The sequence below is a fragment of the Vidua macroura genome, chromosome 3, assembly GCF_024509145.1.
Source record: "Vidua macroura isolate BioBank_ID:100142 chromosome 3, ASM2450914v1, whole genome shotgun sequence".
Taxonomy (NCBI): Eukaryota; Metazoa; Chordata; class Aves; order Passeriformes; family Viduidae; genus Vidua; species Vidua macroura.
Genome location: NC_071573.1, coordinates 85,823,564 through 85,850,629, shown reverse-complemented (window position 1 = coordinate 85,850,629; position 27,066 = coordinate 85,823,564). Strand labels below are relative to the sequence as shown.

General features: G+C 36.1%; 1 protein-coding gene across 3 annotated transcripts in view; it reads left to right on the top strand.

The window, feature by feature from the left end:
• SMAP1 (small ArfGAP 1) overlaps window positions 1-27,066 on the top strand; it is a 91,245-nt gene that overhangs the window by 22,448 nt on the left and 41,731 nt on the right. The window contains exons 2-6 of one of the 3 annotated variants that reach the window (XM_053973266.1): window positions 4,600-4,733; window positions 5,433-5,518; window positions 8,466-8,541; window positions 20,556-20,630; window positions 24,796-24,876. In XM_053973266.1, coding sequence (XP_053829241.1) covers window positions 4,600-4,733; window positions 5,433-5,518; window positions 8,466-8,541; window positions 20,556-20,630; window positions 24,796-24,876 — 452 coding nt within the window. The remainder of the gene's footprint in view (window positions 1-4,599; window positions 4,734-5,432; window positions 5,519-8,465; window positions 8,542-20,555; window positions 20,631-24,795; window positions 24,877-27,066) is intronic. The other 2 variants (XM_053973267.1, XM_053973268.1) reach the window with 2 other exon arrangements.

The following is a 27,066-nucleotide window of genomic DNA, read 5'->3' as shown; positions in this document are numbered from 1 at the left end:
CTCCAGGATTTTTCTTAAATTCATGAGTTATCTAAAACCTCTGAAAACTTAAAGATATAACAGGCTACATTGTTTCTTGGTGGCTACATAATTATTTAATTCTCAGAGCCCAGATGGTCTCTAATAAAGGACTCTTTAAATACCTTAAATATGTCACAGTTAGTGCTGTTTCTATGCACCTGATTGAATTCTGGTACATATTTGTGATGTCCCTGATTCTTCCCTCCTGGCCTCTTGCCCACTCCCTGCCTGCTGGGTAGGGATAGAAAAGCAATCCTTGATTGTGCAAGCACTGTCCAGCTGTAGCCAAAGCATTACTGTTACCAGCACTGTTTTGGTCACAAATCTAAAACATATCTCCATAGGAGCTGCAATGCAGCAAGTTAACTCCATCCCAGCCAAGCCCAATACTGGGAAATGTTGCTTGGTGCTTTTCATTTAACATGCAATAGCCAAGACTCCAAATTAATTTTTGTGAAGCTATATGATGGCTCAAATCCACCTTTCTGTTTAGCTCTTACAAGAAACTTGCATTTGTGCTGTGTTTAAATTTCCAGTCAAAATTCATCACTCCTTTTTATGAAGGCAACTAAATTGCAGTTGTCAGTAAGACTAAATACACGCAATAAACCTTGTACGCCTAAAAAATAACCTAGTTATTTTAAGGATTCTTTAAATTGTATATGACCTAGTGCATTCAGAATCTTGTCATGATTTCTCTGGAAGACAGCACACACCTTCACAACCACCAGCTAAGAACTGAAATAGGAATTTAGGTCTAACCAGTAGATGATGTATAGAAATATGGAAAAGAAAGTTTAGCATGAAGAAAAAAAAATTGATTCTTCTCTTGGAAGCAGCAATCTGTCTTTGGGTTGCTGAAGTTTATTCCTTTGTTCATCTGGGCAGTATTCCAGGGACTTCACAGTATTCTAGTATATAGTCTAGTATAAATATTGGTCATTTTCAGTCCTATGGCCTTTTTCCTAAAATTAACTTTAGTAAAGGATGAAAGAGACTGAAAATATTTTTGAGCAATTGTCTATATCTTAGATGACTGAAGAAATAACTTTAAGTGTATTTTTATATTGGAGTGGTGCAGCAAGCTGCTCTAGTCCACGTTGACGCTTCTAGTAAAAATTCAAATTACTTTCAGAAGAACAAAATTACAATTCTATAAAAACTTACATCAAACATGACAAGTATTTTGTGTTATTTTTGGCTGACTCAAGTTGCAGTGTATAGTGCAGTTCTTGGTAGGTAAGATAGTGTAACTAATGATATATAAAGGTGTTTTAAATAGTAGAAAACAGCAGTCACCGAGATTCTTGATGTCCAGTCTTCATTTCTGAAGCCAAATATCTGTCTTCTTAATTGCCTAGCAAAAATACATGCAGCAGTTAAACCAGGTTACTCTTGAAAATTTTTCTAAAGGAAACCAAATATCTTTAAGGACCCAACAAAAAGAAACCTGTAAATATTTCTGTTAGTGCAAAATATTTTCTGTGTTGAGAAATAAGGATCCTTGACAAAACTGTATATTGTTTATTGAATCACTCTGAATTACTGTTAAACATTTTTCACACAGAAATGTTTGCAGCCTAGGCTTTAGTTGACTGTTTGGTTAAGTCAAGCATAGTTGGTATGATGAACACACAGAAAATGTTTTCTCTTGCCTAGTGCTTAACTGTGGTTATGATTGATTTAGATTAATGAAAACATTTTTCATTTAAAGTGTTTAATATTGCATATTGTCATTACTCAGAATTAAATTCAGAGGTTACACATGAATATTTTTATCTGGCCTCAGGTTTGCCTGTTATTCCACTGTTTAATTTGTTCCTTCATTGCTTGAATAGATTTGATTTCCAAAATTTATTTCATAAATAAGTACTAATTAATGAAATTCGAGCTTTTGGGGAAATACAAAACTACTCTTTTTCAGGAGAAAGCCATCTACTTCAAAAGTTGTTGTACTTTTTAACAAAGTTTCAAGTGTAATACTTTAACTACAATTAATAATCTCTCCCTTAATTTATTTAGACTTCAGTCATGTCAAGTCTTCCTTCCAGTCTTGTCTCATTAATGTAGAATTTGCCTGTCTGGAATTTCATAGCTGAGGCAGTACTTGGAGAATAGGAAATTCATGTGATGTGTAGTTGTACAAACTCATTTGTGGTAAAATGTTCATAGTGGTTTTGTAAACACCCTATAGGGGTAGAAACTTGGACAGCACACAGGTGCTATAGTTAAACACCTTCTTGTCCCTAGTAACCTGATCAAACTGGCTCCAGTTTTTAGAAGGCACATGGGTTACTTCAAGGGGAAAACTGGAGAAGCTGTTGGGTACACAAGACTTTATCTTATCTCTTTCTAAACTGTCATGGCTAGATTAATCTTTTGCATGAACTGAAGTACTTCATCTACCTTAGTGGAGTGGCTATGAAGGTTTTTTTATTAAGTTTCTTCTGGTGCACTATTTTAGCTGAAACTTGATTAATAGGTTGAGGAAAATGACCTGCAAAACTCTATCCTGGAGCACTAAAACTAAAAGTGGTATAAATTTTAAGTGAGAATTTCTTGTAATAAAAATCTACCAAGTGTAAGAGCGAGTATTTTGTGTCTGTAGTGTTTTATAGGGGGAAATAAAAAGGCAGATCAATAGGTTGCTAGTTGTTGAAGTATTTAAGACACATTGCAAAGAGTCTCACCATTCTTACCTGACTAGTAGTAGTTGTAAGATAAAATAGTCATATGGGAAAAGATGTGTTAGTTTTGGTGAGTGATTCCTAGATCTTTTGACCCTTGAAATCAAATTTTATGACAGTAGCACTTCCTTTGAAGGCTGACAGTCATTTTAATGATTATGGTCTTAAAGGTCAAGCAGTGGACATCAAGTGTTCTGACTTTTTGAGATATTGAGCAAGATAAATTAAAAGCAAGGTGATTATGCAAAATAATGCTAGTATTTCTACTAGTAAGAGTAATGCTTCTTGAGCAAATGAGGGAATGTGTGAATGTGTCTTGGGATTTTCAAATACCAATTCTAAAGAATGGAATCTAACTGAAAGGATTTCTCCTGCTTCCTTATTCTGGCTATTGCTTGAACACTATCAGAACTTCGCTTTTCTCCTTCTGTTCCCCAGAGTTTAAAGGCTGAGTAGTGGGTGGGCAGGAAGTACAGCTGAGATGTCTGCTGACTCAAATTGACCACTCTATGCCATGTGATAAAGTGCTCAAGGAAGGGAAGAAAGGACAATGTTGGTTATGGTGGTGTTCAAAACAAGTGTTGTGGGTGCTGAAGCACAGCTTTTTAGGAAGTGGCTGGACAGCTGCCTGGACATGGGAAGTAATGAAGAAATCCTTTCTTTTCTTTTTTTCCCCCTTTTGTCTGCAGTTTTTGCTTCACTTATAAAACTGTTATCTCAATCTGCAAGTCTTCTCACCTTCCTGCTCTTTTCTCCCTGTTCTGTAGGAGAGGAGAGTGAATGAGCAGCTCTATGGGTGTTTGCCAGGTCAAACCAACACAGTCCTAAGCAAAAGATCAGGAGAGGGAAGCATAAAGCTCTTCTGTAGGTCCCAGGAAAGTGTTCATACAATATATTGATATTGAAATGCAAATGGCTGCAGTTGCAGGAGTGGTCTAGGAGCACATCTGTCATACAAAAGCACAAACTAACTGCTTGAAATGTTTTCCAACTCTTCAATATGCCTTCTTGCTTTTGATGGTAATTATTTAATCTTTTAACTCCTTAGAGCTCTGAACTAGATGGACTTCAAAGTAGTAGTTTTAACAGTGGTGGTATACAGGGCTGGAATAAAATGATATCAATGTGTTTAGAGAATGAATAGTAGTTTCAAGTGAAAAATCCTAAGTGTCACCGTGAAAATTCAGGCCAGCATACTTTAACTGTCTCAACATGCCAGCACAGTTGAGAAACAATGGTGGTTAATAAATCAGCCTGATTCTGTTAGAAAATCCATTTGGCTGTAAATGGTAGTTTAGAAATCAAGGATATTGAACATACTCAGTTTTCCACCATTTTTAGATGGATATTTTTATCAGTTGGTTTTGCAAATCTCTGTATAATCATTTCCTAAGAGCTTGCATGCTACTGTTGTAGAGCCTGTGCTATATGAGGTATTTGTTGCATTAATATAAGATTGCCCTGCAGTTAATTTCAAGTTAAGTACAGATGCATGTCTTAAGAAGCTTTTAAATTGAGCAACTTCTACTGGTTTATGTTGATGCTTCATCTGAGCCATAAAAATTATTCAAGATGCAAGCAAAAATCTTACTGCTAGTAAACCAACTTTAGAAATTTTGTTTGTTGTATTGTTTCGGAGGTGGATGCAACATACAACTTTCTAGATACATCTGTCTAGTTAATGTTTTGTGACATTATTTAGAAGTAGAAATCTGTGAATAAAATTGTTAACACTGGAAATTGTTAAAAGTGATAGGTATTCTAGAGAGGCAGAGGTGAGCCTTTATTCAAGCCTCTTTGTTCACGTTGTCGGTATAGAATTATGCCAGAGAAAATCCTCACAGTATGTGGAATTTTGAAAATAATTTATTTATTTCCCCATTCCTTTTAGGACCAAGATGGGCTTCTTGGAACACTGGTGTTTTTATCTGCATCAGATGTGCTGGAATACATCGAAATCTTGGGGTTCATATATCAAGGGTCAAGTCTGTCAACTTGGATCAATGGACGCCAGAGCAAATACAGGTAAAATATCTTCAAATATGTTTCCAGTTTGGAAAGGATGTCAGGAGTACTTCTGAAAGGATTTGCATTTATCATGATGCCCCCCTTACATGTTTTACAATCCTATTAGCTTTTGCATGTATCATACTTCTACTGTAGCGAGCCTACGTTCATAAAACTCTCTTCAGAAGTTGGTTTACCTCTCATTTCTGTATCATTTTAGAGGTATTCTACCTTACCCCAAGGACTCTGAAAACTACTTCTTGGTTGTATTTGTAGAAAAAGTGTTGTAAGCCTTTTTAGTAAGGGACAGGACAGTAGCACTCGCATATCTGTGTGATGCCTGTTGGTGTTCTTTTGATGTATCAAGCACTGACTCTTCCAGGTATGTTCCAGTCTGAAGCCTCTTCCTGCCATCAGGCAAATTTTATTATTCTTTGTCTTCCTGGTCTGAAGAGCCATCCTGAGAGGTCAAAGCTTGTCTTTCCCTGGATGGGTTAGTTTACACTGCAAACAGGATCTATGTTGCTAGCTTTGTCCATCAAGTCTGGGCAGGCAGCCCTCCTGTGCCATGGTCATATCTCCCAAGACCTATGGTAACAGGGAGGTCTCCAAGTTAGAAACTTGTAATGTCATTTAAGCACTCCACAGTAGCATTCTCACTGTTTCAGAGTTTAAACTATTGACGGACATGAACTGTTTTCTACCACTTTTCCCCAGTGCATGCAGGAAATGGGAAATACTAAAGCAAGACTACTCTATGAAGCCAATCTGCCAGAGAACTTCCGAAGACCTCAAACAGATCAGTATCCTTTTTGTTTTGGCTTTCACATTGAAATGACTTTTAATGCAATTGAGATGTTATGAGTGTTTCAAGGAACTGCTACATTTGTCAGCTTATGTTATTTATTTCATTGATATTGTTGTATAAGAAATGACAGTGAAAGTTGAGAACAGTTCAGAAAAGATTTAAATCACTTCAGTCACAGCAAATCTACTTCGTAATGAGATTTGGCAAGCACCATTTATTTTTGCTTTCAGAAGAGGTGACTTCATAAATTTCTTGTATGTAGGAAGTTAGAGTGATATTGGAGAGCTCTTGAATATTTTCTTTGTCTTGAGTAACTGCCATCTGAAATTTAGAAGCATTTGATCAGCAAATAATGAGCTGAATGCTACAGTAAAATAAGCCATTGCATCTTACTCCAGTGAAGCATGGATTTCTTTCTCTAGGTGACTGCATGGGAATACATAAATAAACCCAAGGTCTCTGAGGGCTGCCAGTTGTGTTTGTGTGTGGTTATCACTGTGTACCTGTACAGGAAGGGTTGGAAGAAAAACCGTCTGCTGGCAATAAATAACTCACAAAATACCTTTACTGAATCACTAGGATAATAATGACATTAATTTAAATCTGGGATTTTTTTCTTGATTTAGTGAAGTTACTCCATAGGTAGGATTTGCTTCACCTGATCTTATTGTAACTCTTTAATTATAATGAGATCCTAAACACCTACTCTTAAGGGAGCTGAGTCTTTGCCCAGCTACAGGAGCTGATAAACAGACTTAGTTGTAATTTGATCTAAATTTGCTGTATACAAAGATGATTCTGGTTCTTCTGTTTATTAGATACTGCACTTGATATGTTATGACAGAGGATTTCTTTTTTTGGAAGAGTTAGACTCCTCATTAAAAAAATGCACTTGAGCAAAACAGATACTTTTTTCATATTTTAGTAGCCTTTGCATTAAACATACGAAAAGAATCAGATAGCACCATAGTATTCTAGCTGTAATATTCTGTAACTTTATTTTAGCCGTATGATTGAAATATTTTGACTAAAACTTATCCCAAAATGGGTCTTGAAGATGTATATTTTTTTTGTTGAAGCTAACTTAAATTCACTGGTGCTACTGCAGGAGAAGTAATAATGCTTTAAGCTTTTCTTCTCAGATCAGACCAAAAGTCTAATTTTTAGACTTTGAAAATAATTTTTTTTCACGCTGTATGCCTTGAATTAATTACGTACCTTTTTGAATAGTTGTGGACTTAGTTAACTGAATATACTTAATTGCCTGTGTTTTCTTTATTAACACTGCACTGCCATGAGAGGTAATTGCAACAATTTCTGCTTTATTTATCAGTTTTCCCATAACTTTGGCAGCTACTTACCGACTTGGCATTCATGACAAGCTGTTGTGTTATGGATGTTTTTTGCCTTTTTTATTTGCCCGTTGTATCACTACAAAATAGTAGTGATGCTTAGTATGTGTCATCAGTGTTCTGCTTGTGAATATTCTTATATTCTGAACATTATTTTGGATAAACGTTGAAAATATTTTGCATGTGATGATCAATTTTGTATATGTTCATCTGTATTAGTGTTTAAATTCATGTAGCAGTATAAATATACTTCTAGTTTTAAGGTAGTAAAGTGGAGACACAGGAGGAATGTGTTTGTGGGATCTACCCAAAGTCTCCTGCTAAAGATCCCTCCTCATTTCTGCTTCTTAATCACAAGAGTGACCTTTCTAAGCCTTTTTTTTTTTTTTTCTTTCCTGGTACTTGGCAGGGAAGAAAAAATTAATTTCTGTAATGTAGAAACTAACTTTCAGGATAATTATGATTTTTTTTTTTTTTTGGTATGGCAGCTTTAGTTTCCTGTTGAAAACTATTTTTTCCAACAGTAAATTTTTTCGCACTATTAGTACTAATACAGTTGTACCTTCAAAGTGCTCAGGAAGGCCTTTACAATTTATATAAATTTGGAAAGAAATGGAAAGCAGTGTTTTGATTTTTGTGACTTTTATGAAATTGTCTTCAGGTGACATTTGCATACAGTTTGAAGCTATGATTTTTGACAATATAATTTGATGCACAGAAGAGACTGAGTGCTCTGAATTCGGTGTTAATCCTAGGACACAGTATGTGGCGCTTAAGGGTGTCCTTCCATCGATTGCGGAAAAATGCTTTGGAAGTTTGAGCCAACGAGTCTGAGCTTCCACAGTTACAATATCAGTTTTTGAATGGATAATCACATTGCTGGACAAAGTAGTTAAAATTTATTCTTCAGATCTTAGAGAGTCAGCTTTACTAAATTGAAAGAATTCACACTGCTTTGGATGAGCTGCTTTATGAAGCTGAGAGAATAATTGAGGAAAACTGGCTGTCTTTTTTGCATTTGAGCTACTGAGTTGTCAGTTCTGGTTTTCTACAGCAATATGCTTGCTGCTACTTCCATCTTTGCTTCAATATCTTTTTATCACTAGTTGTTTTGGCTTTTTTTCCCCTTCCACAGGGATGTTTGTTTTAACAGGAGACTCTCATGGAGGACTTAGTGATCTTGGAGAAGTGTTTATGATCAGCATTTGATAAATGGTATAACATGCAAATCAGAGAACAGGTACATATATTTCATCTCTTTTATGAAGAAAAAGTATTTTTTCCCAAGTTAATATGGTAAACTATAATTATTTGCCATATATGAGTACCATTGTTCAAGTATTTTCAGTCCTACAGCCATGTAGATTATAAATACCAGGTGAAAATACCCTAATTGTGAAACACTGAGTTACTTATATATACTTATATATATATATATATAAGTATATACTTATATATACTTATATCTTTCTCATATTGTTTTCTTCAGAGATTAAACTGATTAATTTTGTGTAGTACAAAACCACAGTGTAGAGTGGTTGATATTACTATTTATATGAATGCATATTTTCCTTAAACTACCTACTTCAGAGCTGTGGAATTTTTCATCAGGGATAAGTATGAAAAGAAGAAGTATTATGACAAAAATGCAGTTAATGCCTTCAATGTAAGTAAACACTTTAACCAAGAATTGTCACCTTTTTTTTGAAAGCTATGTAAGTGAAATGTAGCAAACATTATGCATGTTAAAATGTCTTTTACATTTGAAAACCATTTGACTCAGAGTTAAGTGCTTTCTTCTCTATATTTTGAAGACTATTCCTAGGTTCCATAAGTTTTACCTACACTGTCTATTCCATTTACATCAGCAAAGCATTATGATCCAACAGGTGGCTTATTTATGATACTTTATATTGTGGTTTTCACTTATGGGTATTTCTTTAACAGTATAGTTTGAGTCTTTTTTATCTATCTTTTTCCATGTTACAAGGGTAAGATAGGATTACAATTTATGGTGACATAATTGGTCTTTCCTCATTCTCTGTAAACCTTGATGAGAAATCCTAGGATGTTTTGAGCCCTTCTTCTGCTGAATTCCAAGCTGTTGCTTGTGGTGAGGTGCACTGTAGTAGCAAACACAGGCAGTACAATGAGCCTGCCATTAAATCCTGTAGCTGTGTGTTCACTACAGTAAGTTGGTGAGTGCTTCTCCAGCAAAGGAGTTTTGAGAATTTGCACCTTTACTGAAGTTCAGCGTCTTCTTAGGTTTGTTTGTTTGTTTTTTGATACATCTGTATCTGGGATACATCATCTATAATGTCATATAATGTCTAGTTCATACACTTTTCATTCTATAGTTCTATTTATGTTTAAACATATACAGCTGTGTACCTGCTTTATTTAAGTATGGCCTGACACATAGCTTTACTACTCTGCCTTAATAGGCAGTGAACTTTTACAGGGACAAGTGCAAGTCTTGCTGGTATATAACTCCTGGAGAACTGGAATTTACAGATGCAGTAGAAAATCAGAATCTCTGCTGATGTAGTTGTGCAACTTTGTATTTCACTTAGCCTGATCTCCCATCAGAGAAAGCATGAGAGCTTATACTGCATTTCCCATTTGAGAAAGTGGATCTTTGAACGATGGTTTTGTTTTAGAAGGGTTAAAAAAAGCAAACAGAAGAGTATTTCAGTAAGTACTGTTGACCTGGAGGAAAATTGCTTCTCTTAAGATGTAAGATACAATTTGGTTTGAATTACAAATGGGTTACCCTTCTTTACTTTTATTCCAAAATAGAAACTAGGAAGAAGAATTTAAAATTATACTTCTTAAAAAAGTTTTAAAGACACTCAAGATCTTTCTAAATAGAGAACCTTGGTGTCTAACGTAGCAGTTCACTCCTGCCTTAATATGTTTGAAGGAGTAATCAGCTTTATCATATTGCAGAGTAAGATGAATCACTTACCTGCCATAGCAGCAAGGATAGCATCCAGACAAGCTGAAGAGATACATATATGTTACTGCTGAGTACTTTCTTCCCACGTGGGCTTTTCTTTCATTGACTAGTATAAACGGCATAATCTTTCTGAGAACAAAATCTGATAATAAAATATTTTAGCAACAGGTGAGTCATACACTTTCAGAGTCACCTGTGTTTGTTAAAGACCACAAGGCATCAGGTTTGAGGTGGACAGTCTGTAGTCACAGTTATGGCAGATGCTAAATGTACACAATAGTAAATGAGCTGGACTAGCGTAGCACCTCCTGTTGTCTGATGCTTGTGCTGGGTTGTCCTCCCTGGCTCTGGCCCTGGCCCAGCTCACGTGTGCCTATAGTGCTGCACCTGCTGTTCAGTGATTGTCTTTCTGCTGGGCCTGACAAGGAACAAGAAGAAAAGGTGAAGCTGAGCCTCCATTCTGCTTGTCTGGTACTCTGCATTTCTGCTTTTCCGGAAAATTTCTTTGCTCTACTTATTTTTGCAAAGACCATCTTGTACCTTATTTTTAATCAAAATTGGTATTCTTGGTGGGACACGTGAGCTTTTTAGCACGCTTTTTGTTGTCACCTTTGAAAAGGAAATGCCTTCAGCTTGGATTAGGACTAATTTAAGTTAGAGGTGCATACGTATATTGTCTTTTGGTAAAATGAATCCTTTCTAGGTATAAGCAGATGATACAGAAGTGCAGAAAGAGGTTTGCAATGCCTAAGGGTCACTTTCCTTAATGTGGTAATTTCACTGAGGTGGCATGTGAAAATTTAAGGGGCTTTCCCAGATTTCATCCACCGTTGCAAGTTGCTTGTGGTAAAAGCTTCCTGTAGCATAAAAGTTGTTTTGAATAGATTATTTTAAAACATGCAGTACAGTATTTCTCTTTGTGTGATTTTGGTGGGTTCATAAGCTTTTCAAGTTTGTCTATATCTCTGATTGTATTCTGTGTTTTGAAGCCCAGGAGTATATATCAAGGTTCAGTTTTTGACTGTCAGGATTCATTTATTACAATGAGTTACAAATGTTTTTTTTTTGCAAATTTTTAATTTTTTTATTCTTAAGTATAGAAGATCTTTTCTTTTCTGACAAGACTGTTGTATTACTAAGTTTGATTTTTAGAGTGGCACAGTATAATAGCAAAGTTAGCTAGTGCAGAGTCCATCAAGCATGCAGACTAAAAATATGCAAGTATGAATTTTTTTTTCATGGTTCACTAAAAAGTGATGAAGGATAAAGCTGTGGGCAAAAAAGGCATATGTGATTTTATTGGCTAGTTACATTTTAAATAGAATAGTGCATTTAAGTAGAAATCAAATATACATTAGAATAATCTAATGCTGACTGAAAGCAACTGGACTTTAAAAATCTTTTAAATCTATTAAAATGCATATTATCTCAGTTTTCTGGTGCATCATTTTTGGAAAAATGTGAGATGCTTGTTCTGTATCACTGTTTAGGACTAAATGTGTGGTATAATTTACTCAACTGTTTTAAGTGGGTTATCAGTAAATAGTTACTCTCATTTTCTTGCTTAGACCCAGCGCAGGCTTGTGGCTAATTTACAGAAATTAGCTCAGAGGCTAATACCCTGGAACAATGTATGTATATTTGTCCTGTGAATAACACATGAGATGTGGTATTGTTTATTGGAAAGAACTGGTTTTGTTCTTTGAAAAATCAGCTTAGGAGCAGCAATAGCTATTGGCAAGTAAATGTATTTTAAATGTCTTCAGCATAATACTGTTGTCCTGGAATTAATTTTCTGCCTGACCTCATTCTCAATTTTTAGGCATAAGTTATGAATGATGTAAAGTACAGCATAGAATCCAGTAAATTGAACTTCACATAGTAGTGAAACAATTAGGGCATCTTTATAAATGGTGCATCTAAGATACAGTAACAAGAACAGTTTCCTGTGCAATATGCTGTGCTTTTTGACTTAATTTATTCTTGAAAGCTTCTAAAATGAAAGCGGGAGCTTGCATTGCTTCTGTAGTTAACAACAGACAGTTTTGCTATAGTTCAAGTCACAAGAGGTGATTTTGGATGATAAAACTATCCTTCAGGTAGTACAGACATGAAACTGGGAATACCGTTCCACTTCAGAATCGTACTTGATCATCACTTTGAAGCACCCATAAATCCTTTTATATTCATCATAGGGGTTTTTGTACACAGCAATCCTAAAGGGTAAAGTTTGCAGAACTGTTTGGTCTATAACCATCTTAGTCCTGAAGACTGTTAAACCTTTTGTTTGCTTTGGACTCTCATTAGAAGCTGCTTATGCTCCTTTAGTTTATTGTCTCCTGGAACACTCTTGAAAGAGCACAGCTTACAATTAGACAAACACCTTTCCCCAGGAATCTGAACTTGTATGCTTAAATAAATGACTTGATGGATCTTTTCAGAATGGTTGCAATAAATAGAAGTGAGGAAAATATGAGCCATGGAGAAATGCTCTGGAGTGTGGGGTTTTATGAAAGTAATAGCTGAACAGAGTATTCATCTTGACTGACAATCTCTGTATTGAGTCCCAAATATTTACCAGAGCTATGCATCTGGTTATGTGGAGGAACAGATGTTAATGAGGCTCACAATCTTAGATGCAGTGGCCAAGAGAAGTGGCAAATCCTTGTTTTAGGTTTTGTGGAGTTACTAAGGATCTTCAAAAATTACTGGCCTAGAGGACTCTTTCAGCTTTGAAGTAGATGATTACAATTTATCAATAAATAAAGAGGAAATGTGTAATTTTTAGAACCAAGCTTTCAGAAAGAGTAAAATCTGTCTAGAACGTTGTTCTAGAATATGCAGTAAGAACTGCTGGGGTTACTCCTTGAGACACAGGACTGCACTAAAGAAGTTTTTTGTGATTCACAACCCTAGTAATAGAATTTGGCCCTGTCTGTATGCTGCTAAGTTAAAAGTTTACTAAAGTTGCACAGAGATTCAGGAAATCAAGCTTAAAGCAGGGAAAGTGAATCAAAAAAAAAAAAAAAAGCACCTCCCCTTTAATGTAAAATAAAACCTGTAAAAAGACAATCTTTCTTCAACTGTTGTTTTTTTTATGACCCTTTATGGCATATAAGTAATGAGGAAAAGCAGTGAGGTCACTGTGTTGAGTGAGGATAAAGGTTAGCTATGTAGGTATCATCATAAACAATCTCTACAGCTTTTAATAAAAATAAGTATATAGGAGAATGCATATAGGAATCACCTTATTCAGGCTGGATGATGATTCAGCTGAAGTAGATTTCAAATACTTTCAGTCTCAAAAATTTTGAACTGGTACAATCTATTCCACTACATGAAGTGGGAATATGTTATCACATCCTGACAATGTTTAGAGAATAGGAAACGAAGTTTCTGTATTTAAGAAAGGGTATGAATTATGTATGGAGCAGAAGTTTCATGTAACTCTTAAGTTCACTGAAGGAAAAGAATTATGGGTCTACATTTTACATGTTTTCCTAAGACATTGTGTATAATTTAAGAAGTTTGAACTTAGGCAACTGGCTAAAATGTGCTGTGCATTTAGAGATTGTGATGACACACTTTCCAGAAAGTTATCTTAAAGGAGATGAAATCTGTAATACATTTACTGCACTAAAATATGTTAGGGAGGCATCTTAAGATATACAAATTTGGGTATGAAAGGGCACATGAACACTTCAGGTTCTAGTAGCCAGCATTCAGAAGCATGCAGTCATTATTGTGGAGGGAGTGGTTACCAGTTACCTCTCGCAAAAGTGCAGTAAATTTACTGCGGTTTGTCGTGGTCTATGAAAAACTTCGGAATCAAGTGATAAGAAGTGTTTTTAAAATATGCTAGTCAAGATAGGCATCAATAAGGGGCACTGAAATTCCCTACAAGAATTATGACTTGAAGGCAGGGATAGGGAAAGCAGGGTAAATTATTTTCAAGATCATTTTGTTAGAATGGGTTAAATTATAGAATAGCAGAATAGCTAGGGTTGGAAGCAACCCTTGGACATCATCCTGCTCCAAGTAAGAGTCATCTAGAACAGGTTGTTGAGTCCCATATAGAATTGAGTTTTGAATATCTCCAGGGCTGGAGACTACAAGACCTCTCTGGGCTACCTGTTCCAGTATTCAATGACCTCCAGAGTAAAAGAATGAAAGAAATTTATTCTTATGTTTCAGTGGAGTTTCCTCTGTTTCAGTTTATGTTCAGTGCCTCTTGGTCCTGTTTCTGAATGTCAAAGGCAACAGACTGTCTGGTTTAGTCTTTGTTCCCTGCTCATTCCCCACCCTCCGGTTTTCTTTCCTCCAGACTAAACAATCTGAACTCACTAAGCCTTTCCTTGTCTGAAAGGTGCTCCAGTCCTTTAATCATCTTAGTGTGTCTTTGCTGGACTTGCTTCAGTGTGCCCTTGTCTCTCCTGTACTTGTGAGCCCAGAATTGGCCATGGTGCAAGCTCACATCCAGCTTGTCCACCAGGACCTCCAGGTCCTTTTCTGCAAATCTGCTTTCCATCCACTTGATACTGACCCCATACTGGTGCATGAAGCTACTGCACCACCATATGGTGCAAGGCTTGGCGCTTTCCTTTGAACATCAGGTGACTCCTGATGGCCCATCCTGTTAGTGGTGCCCTGAATGGCAGTACACCTCTATTAGTGCATGAACCACTCCTCCTGTTTTGTACCCTTTGCAAACCTGTACTCTGCACCACTGCATGGCTTATTACTGAAGAAGTTAAATAGTGTTTGCCCTAGTATCAGTGCCTGGGTGTACCACAAGTGACAGCCCTTCAGCAGCACTTTGCCAAGCGGTGGAATAAATGAAGGAGCTGGAGAAGCCAGACTGGATTTTCAGTAAGCCAGCTGCATTCCCAGTAGCTCCTACATGCAGAGTCTTGTTTTCCCCACTTCCATAAGTACTTCACACAGCTGGACCACATAGCTACAAGTTGCTATGTCCAAGTAAACAAAACTTTGCCAAAGATGAAATCTCTAGTGACTACCTTGCCAGTTGAACATGGATCATGAAAATGTAAATGATCTTGCATGCAGCCAAGCAAGCCACTTAGGGGAAAAGAAGGTGTTCTAAAGTGCAGGGAAATTCTCACTAAATTTTCCCTGGAACAAATGCAGAAAACACTGGTTAGGCTGGACAGGAGAAATGGAGGGCAATTCAGTAAGAGATTAAAAGCATCTGTTTTGTTTACCTAGTGTCAACATTTAACTAAGCCATGGTGACTCTCTCTAATATCTCAGAGAGGTGGTTATCAAAAGGAGAAAATAAATAACCTAAAAAAAAGTGGGCAGCAATAGGTGTGGATGTTCTGGGTTAGAATTGTGAAAAAGTATGTTTTTCTAAAGTCTATTAAATATATCTGTATTTCCCAGAACAGTGTATAATTGCATCTATGTTTGATGTAAATGTTACAAACATTTACATCTATAGCTTTCCACGTGTTCAGAACTACAACTGGCTTGTGCATAAGCATCATCTATTCCTATAATTAGGATGGTAACTCTGAAGAGATAGGGGAGTGCTGAGTGTGTTCACAATATTGACAGAAGAGCAGTACTGGCTTCTTTCATAGCCAACCACTGCTCTGCTTTGTGAAACACAGGATTCTGGATCTCTCTTACGGGTGTCCAGTGTTACAGCATAGAATAGGGGAGTCTTGTGGTTTCACCCCAGTCAGCAGCCAAGGGCTACACAGCTGCTCGCTCACTCTGCCACCAGCAGGATTGGGAAGAAAATTGAAAAGGGTAAAAGCCAGAAAACTTGTGGGTTGAGATAAAGACAGCTTAATAGGAGAACAAAAGCCATGCACACAAACAAAGCAAAATAAGGAATTAATTCACTGCTTCCCAATGGCAGGCAGGTGTTCGGCTGCTTTGTGTAATGATGACTTGGCAACAAAGGGCATCACTCTGAATGTCGCCCTTCCTCCTCCTTCCTCACACTTGGAATACTGAGCATGATGTCCTGCGATACGGAATATCCCTTAGGTCAGTTTGGGTCACCTGTCTAGGCTGTGTCCCCTCCCAACCTCCCATACAACACCTACTTCCTTGCCAGCCTGGCAGTGTGAAAAGCAGAAAAGGTCTTGGCTCTTTGTAAGCTCTGCTCAGCAATACCAGAAACATCTGTATAATTAATCAACCCTGCATTCAGCACAAATCTAAAACACAGCCCTGTACTAGCCACTTCAAAAAAAATTAATTCTACCCCTACCAAAACCAGCATAGGGAGACAATTTAATAATTAAAAAAAATGCCTTGCCAGTTAGCCTTAACTTCCAAAAATTCATGGGTAAGTGTTGTTAATAGTACATTAGTATTCTTATGCTCCTTTCAGTATTCCAAGAATAGACCTCTTAAAAAATATCAAGCAATTGGTTTGTGTGTTTATATCCATCTACTAGCAGTCTATAATTACTACTGCTTTAGGATAAATTGCTGATTTTAGTATTGTCAACATTTGTTGGAGATACATAGTAATAAAGGCAAAAGTCTGCTGAAATAAGAAAAACATATGTAGCAGCTAAACTTAAAACCTGTCAAATGAAAGCAGAATAGTCCTCTTCATTTAGGCAAATTCCCTGCATATTGTGTGTGTATAAACTGGCCACTCGAGGGCACTTTTGTATTCGGTTCTGCTGTGGACTTCCTGAGTGGTTTGATAATGCACTTATTCTTTAATGTCTTGAATCTTGTGTGATAGCAGCCTGCATTTCATATTTAAATGGAAGATTAGTGTAGACTTACAGAGCTTCAACTTGAATCTTTTTTTATAAAAGGTTGAATAATGACATGCATTACATCAATGCTGGATTTTGGAAAAAGTACAAATAAAAGCAGGTGAAAACTTTATGAAGTACTTACACCTTAGTGACCGATGGTGTTTGTGTGACTGTTACATAGCATCACAAACATGTCAGTACAAACTAAACTAAACTAAAATCATTCTTAGTTTTTGTTATGTTTTCTGGTAACTTCATTTAGTTCTTGTTTAAATCTTACTTTTTTTTTTACTTGGAATAGTAGTCTGGTCAACAGAGTACATTAAGACATTGGGCCAACTACTGTTTGTGCTGTTGCTTTTACACAAACTGTTACCTTAGTATGTATTTGGGTAGTGCCACCACTAAGTAATAACAGATAATACAAAAGTGTTTTAGGGAGGAAAATGGGGACAGGTAACACATTTATATGTAAAAGGGACTGGGAACTGGACTAATACTGTAAATCTGCAGATTCTTTCTTTTCTGATCTTATAGTTTTTGTGCACCAAAGGGTTTCTCACTGAGCACAGGTGAAATCTTACAGTACTGTTGCATGTGTATGTAATTTCTTGCTCAGCACTAAAGGTACGAGATGCTTTAAAGAGAATATTGAATTTCATTATGCAAAATGCTTATTTTTGCTGTAACCTCTTTATAGAAAGGAGTCCTAAAACACAAACAATGGAAGAAGAATCAAGAATTACTAAAAAATAAATGACTGCAAGTGTTATGGTCTGAAATGCAATCAAAATTTTGTGAAAAAAAGAGAAATGTGGAAACTTAAGAAACAGCTCCTTGCCATCATTCTTTGTTTTAGGCAATTCTGAATTTCTTAATCAAAAGATGTCACTACTAAAAGTTAAAATGATGTATTCATATGCTACTTGTCATTCTGCAGTACATTGGTAATGTGCACAATCACCCAACTTTATTCTTCTTCTGGCAGTATGTATGATTAGTTGCAGAGGTCACCATTTGGTGCTTTAAGGTGCCAATAATCAAAGAAGTCTTTAGTTGACTGCTTTTTAGAGCATAGTGCAAACATGTTGTCAGAGTAGATCAGTGTGTATTTTTCCACTTGGGTTCTGGAATAGGGTTGAGAATTGCTGTTTGGATTGTCATGGAGAAATTTAGGTATCTGTCAACCAGCATTGCCAGATCTTTTTCCCCCAGGGAAATTGTCCAGTCACTCATCTCAAAGAGTCCCAAGTGCAAAACCTGGAAATTCACAAGAGCTTTGTACTGTTGGCTGCGGGCCGTTGCTCCAGCCTGTCCAGATCCCTCTGTGGAGTCTTCCTGTCCTTCAGCAGATCAGCACTCCTGCCCAGCTTGGTGACATCTGTAAACTGAATGCTGGTGCATTCCATCCCCTCATCCACATCCTGCATAAATAAAGATACTAAACAGGACTGGCCTCAATACTAAACCCTGGGGAACCCCAGTAGTGACTGACCAGTCTTTGGTTGTGACTCCATTCACCACTGCTCTCTGGGCCCAGCCACCCAGCCCCTGTGTACCCAGAGAATAGCACACCTGTCTAAGCCATGAGCAGCCAGTTCCTCCAGGAGAATGCTCTGGAAAATGATGTCAAAGTCTTTGCAAAATTCTAGGTAGACAAAATTTAAGTGTTTAGCTTTGTCTAGCCACTCGGTTTGATTTGATCTTTTCATTCAGCTTTCCTTATCTGGTGCAGCCTGGTAGATAACAAATTCAGCATGATGCAGTGGTGATAAAGCTGTTGAGCAGCACAACCTTGTACTGTTGCTTTCATTATATAAACTTAATCTGTTCTTTATACATTGTAATGTGTTTTCTCTTAAAGATTAGCTTCAGTCATATGTCTTTTGTTCTCTGGCTTAGTTGAATATTTGCGTGTGTGAAGGGTGCTTTCAAATGCTCTTTTTTTGCCTGAAGTGGTTGTCTTTAAACATTATGCTTGGGCATTTCTCAACTTGTACATCTTGTTCCATATCCCAGGCTAGACAGCAACTGCTTTTCACTCTGTCTCACAGCTCTGACAGCTTGCATGACACTTCTTCATTAGTTCTATGATTCCATTACTTGATTGGCAAAACTATAATAATTGCTTTCAGGCCTTCATAGAATTACCTTCTTCTAGGTTAGATAATCCTTTATATTATGAAGAGGATGTGAAGATTAAGAACTATTATGGGAGGATGAAAATTGACAAACACCTATGGTGCTGATTTTCCACCTAACTCCCAAATGAAATTCTGCCTTCTGTATTCTGGGTGGCAAGTAGCTGTTAGCTGCTGTTCACCTGTGAGGGCTATCAGGCTTAAATTCTCCTAAAATCTGAAGTATACAAAAGAATGAAAAAACCCCAAACCCAAACCAAAAATCCCACTTGTTAGCAGCTTGAAAGATGATGATTCATTATCAGAATTTTACACATTTTTATCTAATTGAAACCTCAAAAGCATGATGTTAGAGTACATAGTTCAGTATATTGTGTAGTTACCTAATAATTTTTCAGACATAATTTGGTTACAATGTGGTGCAGTCATAATAAACAGGATCCCAATGTTCCTATAGCAACAGAATGCTACTGTTTGTGAAACTGCATCATTGCAGCAGATGTATCCATAACTCTGCTAATAACCCGAGGATTTTAAAACAGTAAATTTAAAAATGAGAATTCTGTTTCATATTTCTGCAGGTAAAATTTGGTTTTAAAATAAAACCTTATAAATATCTTTCCTGCAGCTGTGCACCACCTTCCAGTATAGGCATAGTTTTTGACTTCGTAAAAATACTAAATATATAAATTCTATGAATATTCCAGCTGTATTAGTAAAGAAATTGGTAGGATTTTCTGTAAGAAATATGGGGTATTTAGACACAAGATATGATGGTTTTTTTTATCAGCTTTCAGTTTCCATTTAGGGCGAGCTACTTTTTTAAAACTAAATAAAAACATGTCATTTAAATTGCTTATTTTGGTCAAACATAACGATCTACTCTGTTATAGCTTCAATTCTTTCTAAATTTTCCTTCTAGATAATAGAGGTGATACAAAATAGTGTAGAAGTGTCAGCTTTATAGCTCTGAAGATCTTCTACATATTTGGAAAATGTATTTCAGTTGCGTTTTTATAATAACAGAAATAGAAAGATAATGTTTCCATTACAGTAATCAGCTATGCATTAAAAAATTTGATAGGAAGATGTATGAAAATGCCTTTAGACAAATCCTATTTTTTTAGCAAACTGTATCTGTTGCATATTTAACTTACACCTTTTGGAGAGTTCTGGAAGTCCAGTGGTGTTAATAGCAAATTTACATACCAATTCCTAGAAAAGAAGTGTCACATGTCTGAGAATCTTCAACCTGCTGCTGAGAAGTGGTTTTATATTAACCCTAAGCTCTTTATGTACTTGGAAGGTTCTTAGAGAAGAGTTAATTAGAACTTGAATTAATGTATAACTTTCAGAGTTATTTTGCATTCCTCTTAATAAAAATATTCTGTTGCATTGAACGAGAACAAAGGCACTCTCTTCTCTCCCCCTCCTCTGGGGCAGTCTGCCTTCATGCTTCAGGACATTAATATTTCAGTAGTTACACTGTATAAAAATTGAACAATAGGTGAAACCTAATTATTTTTCTTAGGCCTCTGATATGATCTTATCCAGGTTCATTTTCTTATATTCTGTCCTAGTGAATTTCATTTTAAGTCACACTATCCTACCTGAAACATTTCCTTTAAATATTGTACCCAGGAAAAAAAAAAAAAAAACCACCTTTGTCTCCTCTTTATGTTTCTTCTGTGTCGTGTAACCACTACCATCAATATTATTGAGAAAAAAAAAAAAAAAGAAAATCATGTCTCTTAGCGGTCTCTACTGCCTCCCTTCCCAGCTGTTCTTGCTTATTTTCTTTCTCATTTCTTTCCTCTGTTTTGTACAGATATCATCTGATGCTGCTCAGCCTTTGGCATCTTCTCCTTCTCTGCAAGCTGCTGCTGAGAAGAGCAAAGCAGAGGTATATTGGTTTTGGGTGTAACTCTTACCAGGTTACTGCTTTGCACAAATGTTTACATCTCTATAGAGTAATTTCACTGAGGTAACTTGAGAGTTTGAATTGTTGTTAATACTTCACACATTTGAAATACATCTCTCCTTTTGTCTTGGACTAGCTAAATGAAAAGACCCAATACAACGGCAGAGTATGTGTGTGGTTCTTCCTTCTTGCTGTTTATATGTCAAAATTCTGGTTCTCTTCTGATTTAATGTCACAAAACTGTGGAAAAACCACTTAATTCCCAGCTAATGGGCGTGAGTGATACTGTCCTGTCTCATCAGGAATAATTTCTGATACCTTTTTTGGTATTACTTGCTTATTCCAGGTTATAAATTATCAGTATTGTTCCAGCCATTTAGTTCATTCTCCTTGGAGATAAATATAGAATTAATTTGACTCACACTGGTTTTAATATCTCTTCTGGCTGGGATATGAGTGTATGCTAACACATTTACTGTTTAGATGGATCTTTGAAAATCAAAACACACAAGCAAGTAGTAGATCAGACATCATTTATATCAACTTTCAGTAAATGTTGCAATTTGCAACAATAATAAAATGCATATTTAGAATGTGAATATCCAGTGTTAGCTTCTTTTAGATACTTCACTCTAAATTGAGATTATACAATATATGAAATAATTTCTGATGTGAACATAAATCAAGCTTTTTCCTTCTAAATACAAAAAAAATTGGACAGAAGTTATAAATTATTTTAGTTCAGCTATATTTAAACATTAATTAAAATTTAAATGTCAGTGTCATGGACTTAGACCACAAGCCTTGTTGAATTTGTCATGTGTTTTAAGTTGTACCAGGAGTAGCAGCAGCCACTAAGAATGAAATTTGCTTTTACTTTATTTACCTCTATTGGTGCATTCACATTTGAAAGTTCTTCTGTATAACTAGTATGCCATGTTATTAGGAATGAAACTTGGAAAAAGATCAATAATCTTTGTTTAGAATTTAAGATCAGTATAAAGTCAATTTAATTTTATTATCTTCATAGTGCTTTTTGACTGCTTTTGCAAGTAATGAAGCACTTGAAGTTCTGGCATGAATGCAACATCTGAGAATTTTTTTTATTTAGTCTGAATTCATTTTTATCTAATGGAGCTGAGGCAGAAAGCTTGAATATTGAAATCAGGAAGTGTGAAGATGAAGGACTTTCAAGTGAGTTTTCAAGTCTACAGTGAAAATTAAATAAATTAAAATAAAGTTGGTAGGAATCAAGACTGTTTCTGTAGACTCTGTGAGGTGTGGAAATAGAAACACAGGAAAACAGTTTATTTTAAGTATTAATATATTCACTATTAAGCTTTCAAAGATTTGTTAAGGGCAACAAGAGGCATACATTTATATTTGGTCACCTTTACGGAGTGTTTGCCATATGAAACTAGCTGCAAACCCTCCTTGTTCTTGAATCCTTGAAAAATAAGTGTTTCCAGATACTTTTTACTCCAGAAGTGAGGTTACTTTGACAAAACTTACTTTAAAAAAATGTTGAAGTCAAACTGGAAATCAGGACATACTGAAAAAAATGCAAAAACTTTAACTCTGCTTTCCCTTAAACATATTCATGGAAATTTAAGTTACTGTGATTGAAAAGTAAGAGTACCTATATGACACTTCAAACAACCTTTCCTGGGAGGAGAGGAGTCAAATCATAGAATTGTAGAGCCATAGAATGGTTTGAGTTGGAAAGGCCCTTAAAGGTCATGTAGTTCCAACCCCCTGCTACGAACAGGGACACCATCCACTAGACCAGGTTGATCCACAGCCTCCCTGGGAAATCTGTTCCAGTGCCTCACCATCCTCACAGTAAAAAAAAAAAAATCTAATCTAAACCTAAACCTATCTAATCTAAACCTGCTCTCTTTCAGTTTAAAACCATTTCCCCTTCTCTTGTCACTGTCCTGACAGAGTCCTTACCTTTTGTTCCTGAAGCCCCCTTTAGGTACTACTATAGGAAGACTGCTATAAAGAGTCCCCAGAGTCTTCTTTCTTCTCCAGACCCATACAACCTCAATTTTCTCAGCTTGTCTTCAGAGAGAGGTGCTCCAGCCTCCAGTCATTTTTGTGGCCCTTCTCTGGGCTGCAGTGGGTCGCTGTCCCTCTGATGTTGGGAGCCCCAGCTGCAGAGGAAGGGTCTGTGAGAGCAGAGCAGAGGAGGAGAATCATGTCCCTTGACCTGCTGGTCACACTTCCTTTGATGCAGTTGTCTTAAGTTTCCATGGGAGAAGAGATTATGTTTATTTGAATTATTCCGCTTGAGAAGGTTGGAGTGGGATGTGGGAACAGAAAATGAAAGACTCTGAAAAGTTGTTGTTCTGACAGTAATTTGTGTGTATATTAGAATGCAGGTTGGTACTAGGGTCAGTGAAACAGTAATGGAAGAAAGGCTGAGCTTCATTGAAAGGTGTGGCTATCCATTTGTAATGCCAGTTAAATAAGACTGCAAGTCTCAGGTTATTGTGTGGCCTCAAAATAAAATACTGCTCTATACTTGTCCCAGTCATACAGACATTTCTGGAACACTTTGCACTACCACAGGCGAGATACAGTATTGGCGAGGCCTCTAGTTTGGACCACTGTGTTCACTTTTGTGTTCTTTTATTCAGTGAAAGTTGGTGTCTGTTTCTTTTCATCAAAACAAAGGTTCCAAATTTCCCTATGGGGGTTTCATGACTGTGGTCATTGCTTTGTGTTGCTTGTAAGCAGGTGCTTGGTGTGGTAGTCTGATTTGCCAGGAACTGAGTGTTCAGATTAATGCCTGATGAAATAATTCACATGGGTTAGTTGGGACTTTTGTAGCCCCAATCCATCCAGTAAATATGGTGGAAGGTTTGAAAATGGATTACTGGAAGTTTTGAAGAATGTGTTACTTGGATCCCACTTTGCTTGGTCACCACCAAAAAAATAACCCCAAACAAAACCATAAACAAACGAAAACAACCAAACAAAACCAACCAAAAAACCGCAAAACCTTCATCTGAGTGTTAGAACAATATTAAGTAGATAGCATGCTATAAAAAAATATTAAATTTTATATACTGGATGTTAAAAACATAAAAAAAAAGAAAAGACCCACAAATATCCCTTACTGAAACAAACTATTAACTCTTATTTTTAGTACTGGAGCTGCATGGACAGATCTAGCCTCTCAACCTTCCTCCTAATACTGGGACGGTTGTAAACAGTAGTATTTTCTGAAACAAGGCTGTTTTGAAGCTTTGAACAAGGGGTGCAAGTCTAATGGCTGAAAGAGCATTTAGGAGCTACTGTTTCATTTTCTTTATTACAGATGGTAAATCCTTGTTTCATGCATTTAGTGTTCAAATATACTCACCAGTACTACACTGTAGCTGTACAAGGTAAATGCAGGCAGACTAACACTTTGTCAAAAGAAATTGCTAACCTAGAAAGTCTCCATCTTCTTCATGTTATTCCTTAAGGTATATTTTATGTTATGCTTCAGTCAGATGAGTCAGTAATTTTGGCACATTTATTCATTAAAAACTAAAGTGAAAAAATTTCTGTCATGTCATTATGATGCATTCAAAGTAAAAGGATCTTTAGATGTTCACTTTCTAGAATAAGATAATGTCTCATGATTCAACTGGCCTGTCATATGGCCCAAGGCAACTTTTTTTACATTCAGGAGTATTTTTTAGGACTACTAGATTGGCTTTTAAAAATTAGTACCTTTCTGTAAAAGGCAGCATGCAATTTACCTTAGTCTAGTTCTTTGGTCAAAGCAGCTGACATCCTCAATGACAGAGGCTATCAGAGTTAACAGAGATACTTATACTTGTAGATGGTTTTTTCTCTTCAGCTCTGCTTAGCTTAGGAGAATCAATACTGGTTCTTTTTTCCTTCTGCTTATTAAGCAGAAAAGCAGATGAGCAGATGAAAAAGTGAATTTCTTGAATTTAATCTAAAAGTCACAGTATTTTTAGTGTTAGTATTTGAGCAAAATGAGTCACTTCTGGAAGGAGAGCAGATAAAAGCATAAACTCTGATTTAAAAGGGAGTAACTGAAGATCTCTGTTTATAGTCTGTATGGCTGGAGACATTCAATATGTTTGCAAATTGGGTGCTAGCAAAATGCTTTTTCTTTTTGCAGAAGGAAAAAGAAAAAAAGAAAGAAGAGAAAAAGAGAGAGAGAGAATCAGAAAAACCATCAAAACAGTTAACAGCTGAAAAGGTAATTAGAGTTTCTTTTTTCCCAGTTATTTAAAAATGGCACATAGTATTAGGTATGTTCAGACATTTGGGGAAAAATAATGTGTGTGTGTGTGTATATGAGCTGTAATCTGGTTAATCCACATAAATTGTTTGCTTGTGCTGTTGCTTGCATACAAAGGTTGGTTGACCATACAATGAGGAATGTGTTTAGGAGAAGAGGGAAATGGATTAAGCTTTGTCAAAGTTTAGGCTCAGACCATAAATCTAATTAAGGTTTTTAAGAACACAGAATAGTCTTGAGTTGGAAGGGACCCACAAGGATCATCAAGTCCAGCTATTAAGTGCACAGCCCCTATGGGGATTGAACCCCCAACCTTGGTGTTGGTGGCACCGTGCTCTGACCAGCTGAGTTAAAACCTCAGGGTCATGGACCACTGCTATTCTTGTACAGAAAATTGTCAGTTTATTGAGTCCTGTATTATCATCTAAAACTGTCTTTGATATATTAATCCATTCTAAACATAAATGTAAAATCTATAGAATTTAATTAGTAACTCTAAGTAACTTGAACATTTACAACTAAGATGATGTCACAAAACATGATAAGCAAACAACTTAAGGTGCTTCTTTCCATAGTTATGTTAAAACATAATGAGCAGCCTTAGCAATGTAGGTACAATTTAAATTTCATGTGCACTTCTGCAGAGTTTAATATTAAACAAATATGAAATGGGTACTTTTAGCATTAAATATATTAATTTCTTTTAATACAGATGTTTTCTCTCTGATCTTGTGAATCTAGTAATGTGTTCAGGTCTGAAGTGCAGTCTGCAGAATGCATTGGAGTCTCCATCTGTCAGTTTATTCCCCCATAGTGCTGTGTTACAATTATGAAAAATGTTGTCTGTTCAAAGACTATGATTGCAGATGTATTTCTAATTCAGTTTTCAAGTAGAGTATTTTTTCATTTTACATAATAAAACAAGATACAAAAATATATACATGCATACTTGGAGGGGAAAAAAAGCCCCTCCCCAATACAAATATCATTTTTCCTCAATTAGAAGGCAAGTTTGGAATGAATTAGTGCAGAAGCAAATTTTGTTATGACAATTTGTGAAGCCTCACTGAGCTATTGTTACTGATATGGTACGAGGTTAAAGTAAGATTATGGATGACAGTAAAAATATTACAATTGTTGATTACTGAAACTTTATGGGGGTGTCCAGCCAAGTTAAATGTTTTATTTTGGTCCTTATAATAACATACTTTAGTTATAAAGGCTAAAAACATTGCTGTGGTTTGGAAACATTAACTTTCTAGAGCCCAAAGATCTACTTTTGGAGTGGGAGAGAAGGTTTCACTTTGTAAGGATACGTGAACTTTGCTATGTGGCTGGGAATATTTGGTTAAGTGAGGGGAAGTGACAACAGAGCATAGTTACAGCTGTGGGATTATCCTACCACTTGAAATAAAAAACCAATTCTAATGCTACTGATTAGATTTACATTTGAAAAGTCATTAGATTACCAGTTAATGATTAGGCAAATAAAAATAAGTATTTTGATTTTAAATGCTTGTACTACAAAATGTGGAATTTGGTAAATATATCCATGTTAGATAATCATGCTGTTGTAGCAGCTGTAAATTGTTTGAAGTACTGCAGCATATTTTATTTCATTATTAATGTGTCAGCATTGACTGCTCAAATGGAACTCATCTGGGTGCCATCTTTTTAATTTAAGACATTCTTAAAGCTTGGGCTTTTAAAGGATCATTCATTCAAAATAAACTGCTTTCAGACTGTAAACTTTATACATTTTAAAAGTCTAGTTGCTTTCTGTAATCTGAATGAAAGAGAGCTGTATCATATATTTATTTCTGCTGGACCTTGTTGGTAAGGTAGAAAACATAGGTTTTATTTTCATACATGGAATAATACATTGCTGCTTTTGCAGTGTGATTCTGCTTTAGGGAGCTGATAAACATTAGTATTTCAGTAATAATGATACACTTCACATCCAGGTAGAGACTCACTATAGGATCTTTTAAAGATTGCCTCCTGAATCAGCAGGAGAGTGCAAGCATCTTGACCATAGTATTTATCATGTTTTCAGCAGCCACATCAAGCAGTAGATAGTTATTTTTCCCAGTTCCTGGAGGAGGAAACAATATGAGAAGTCTACAAACTTCATATTTAAAGTCACTG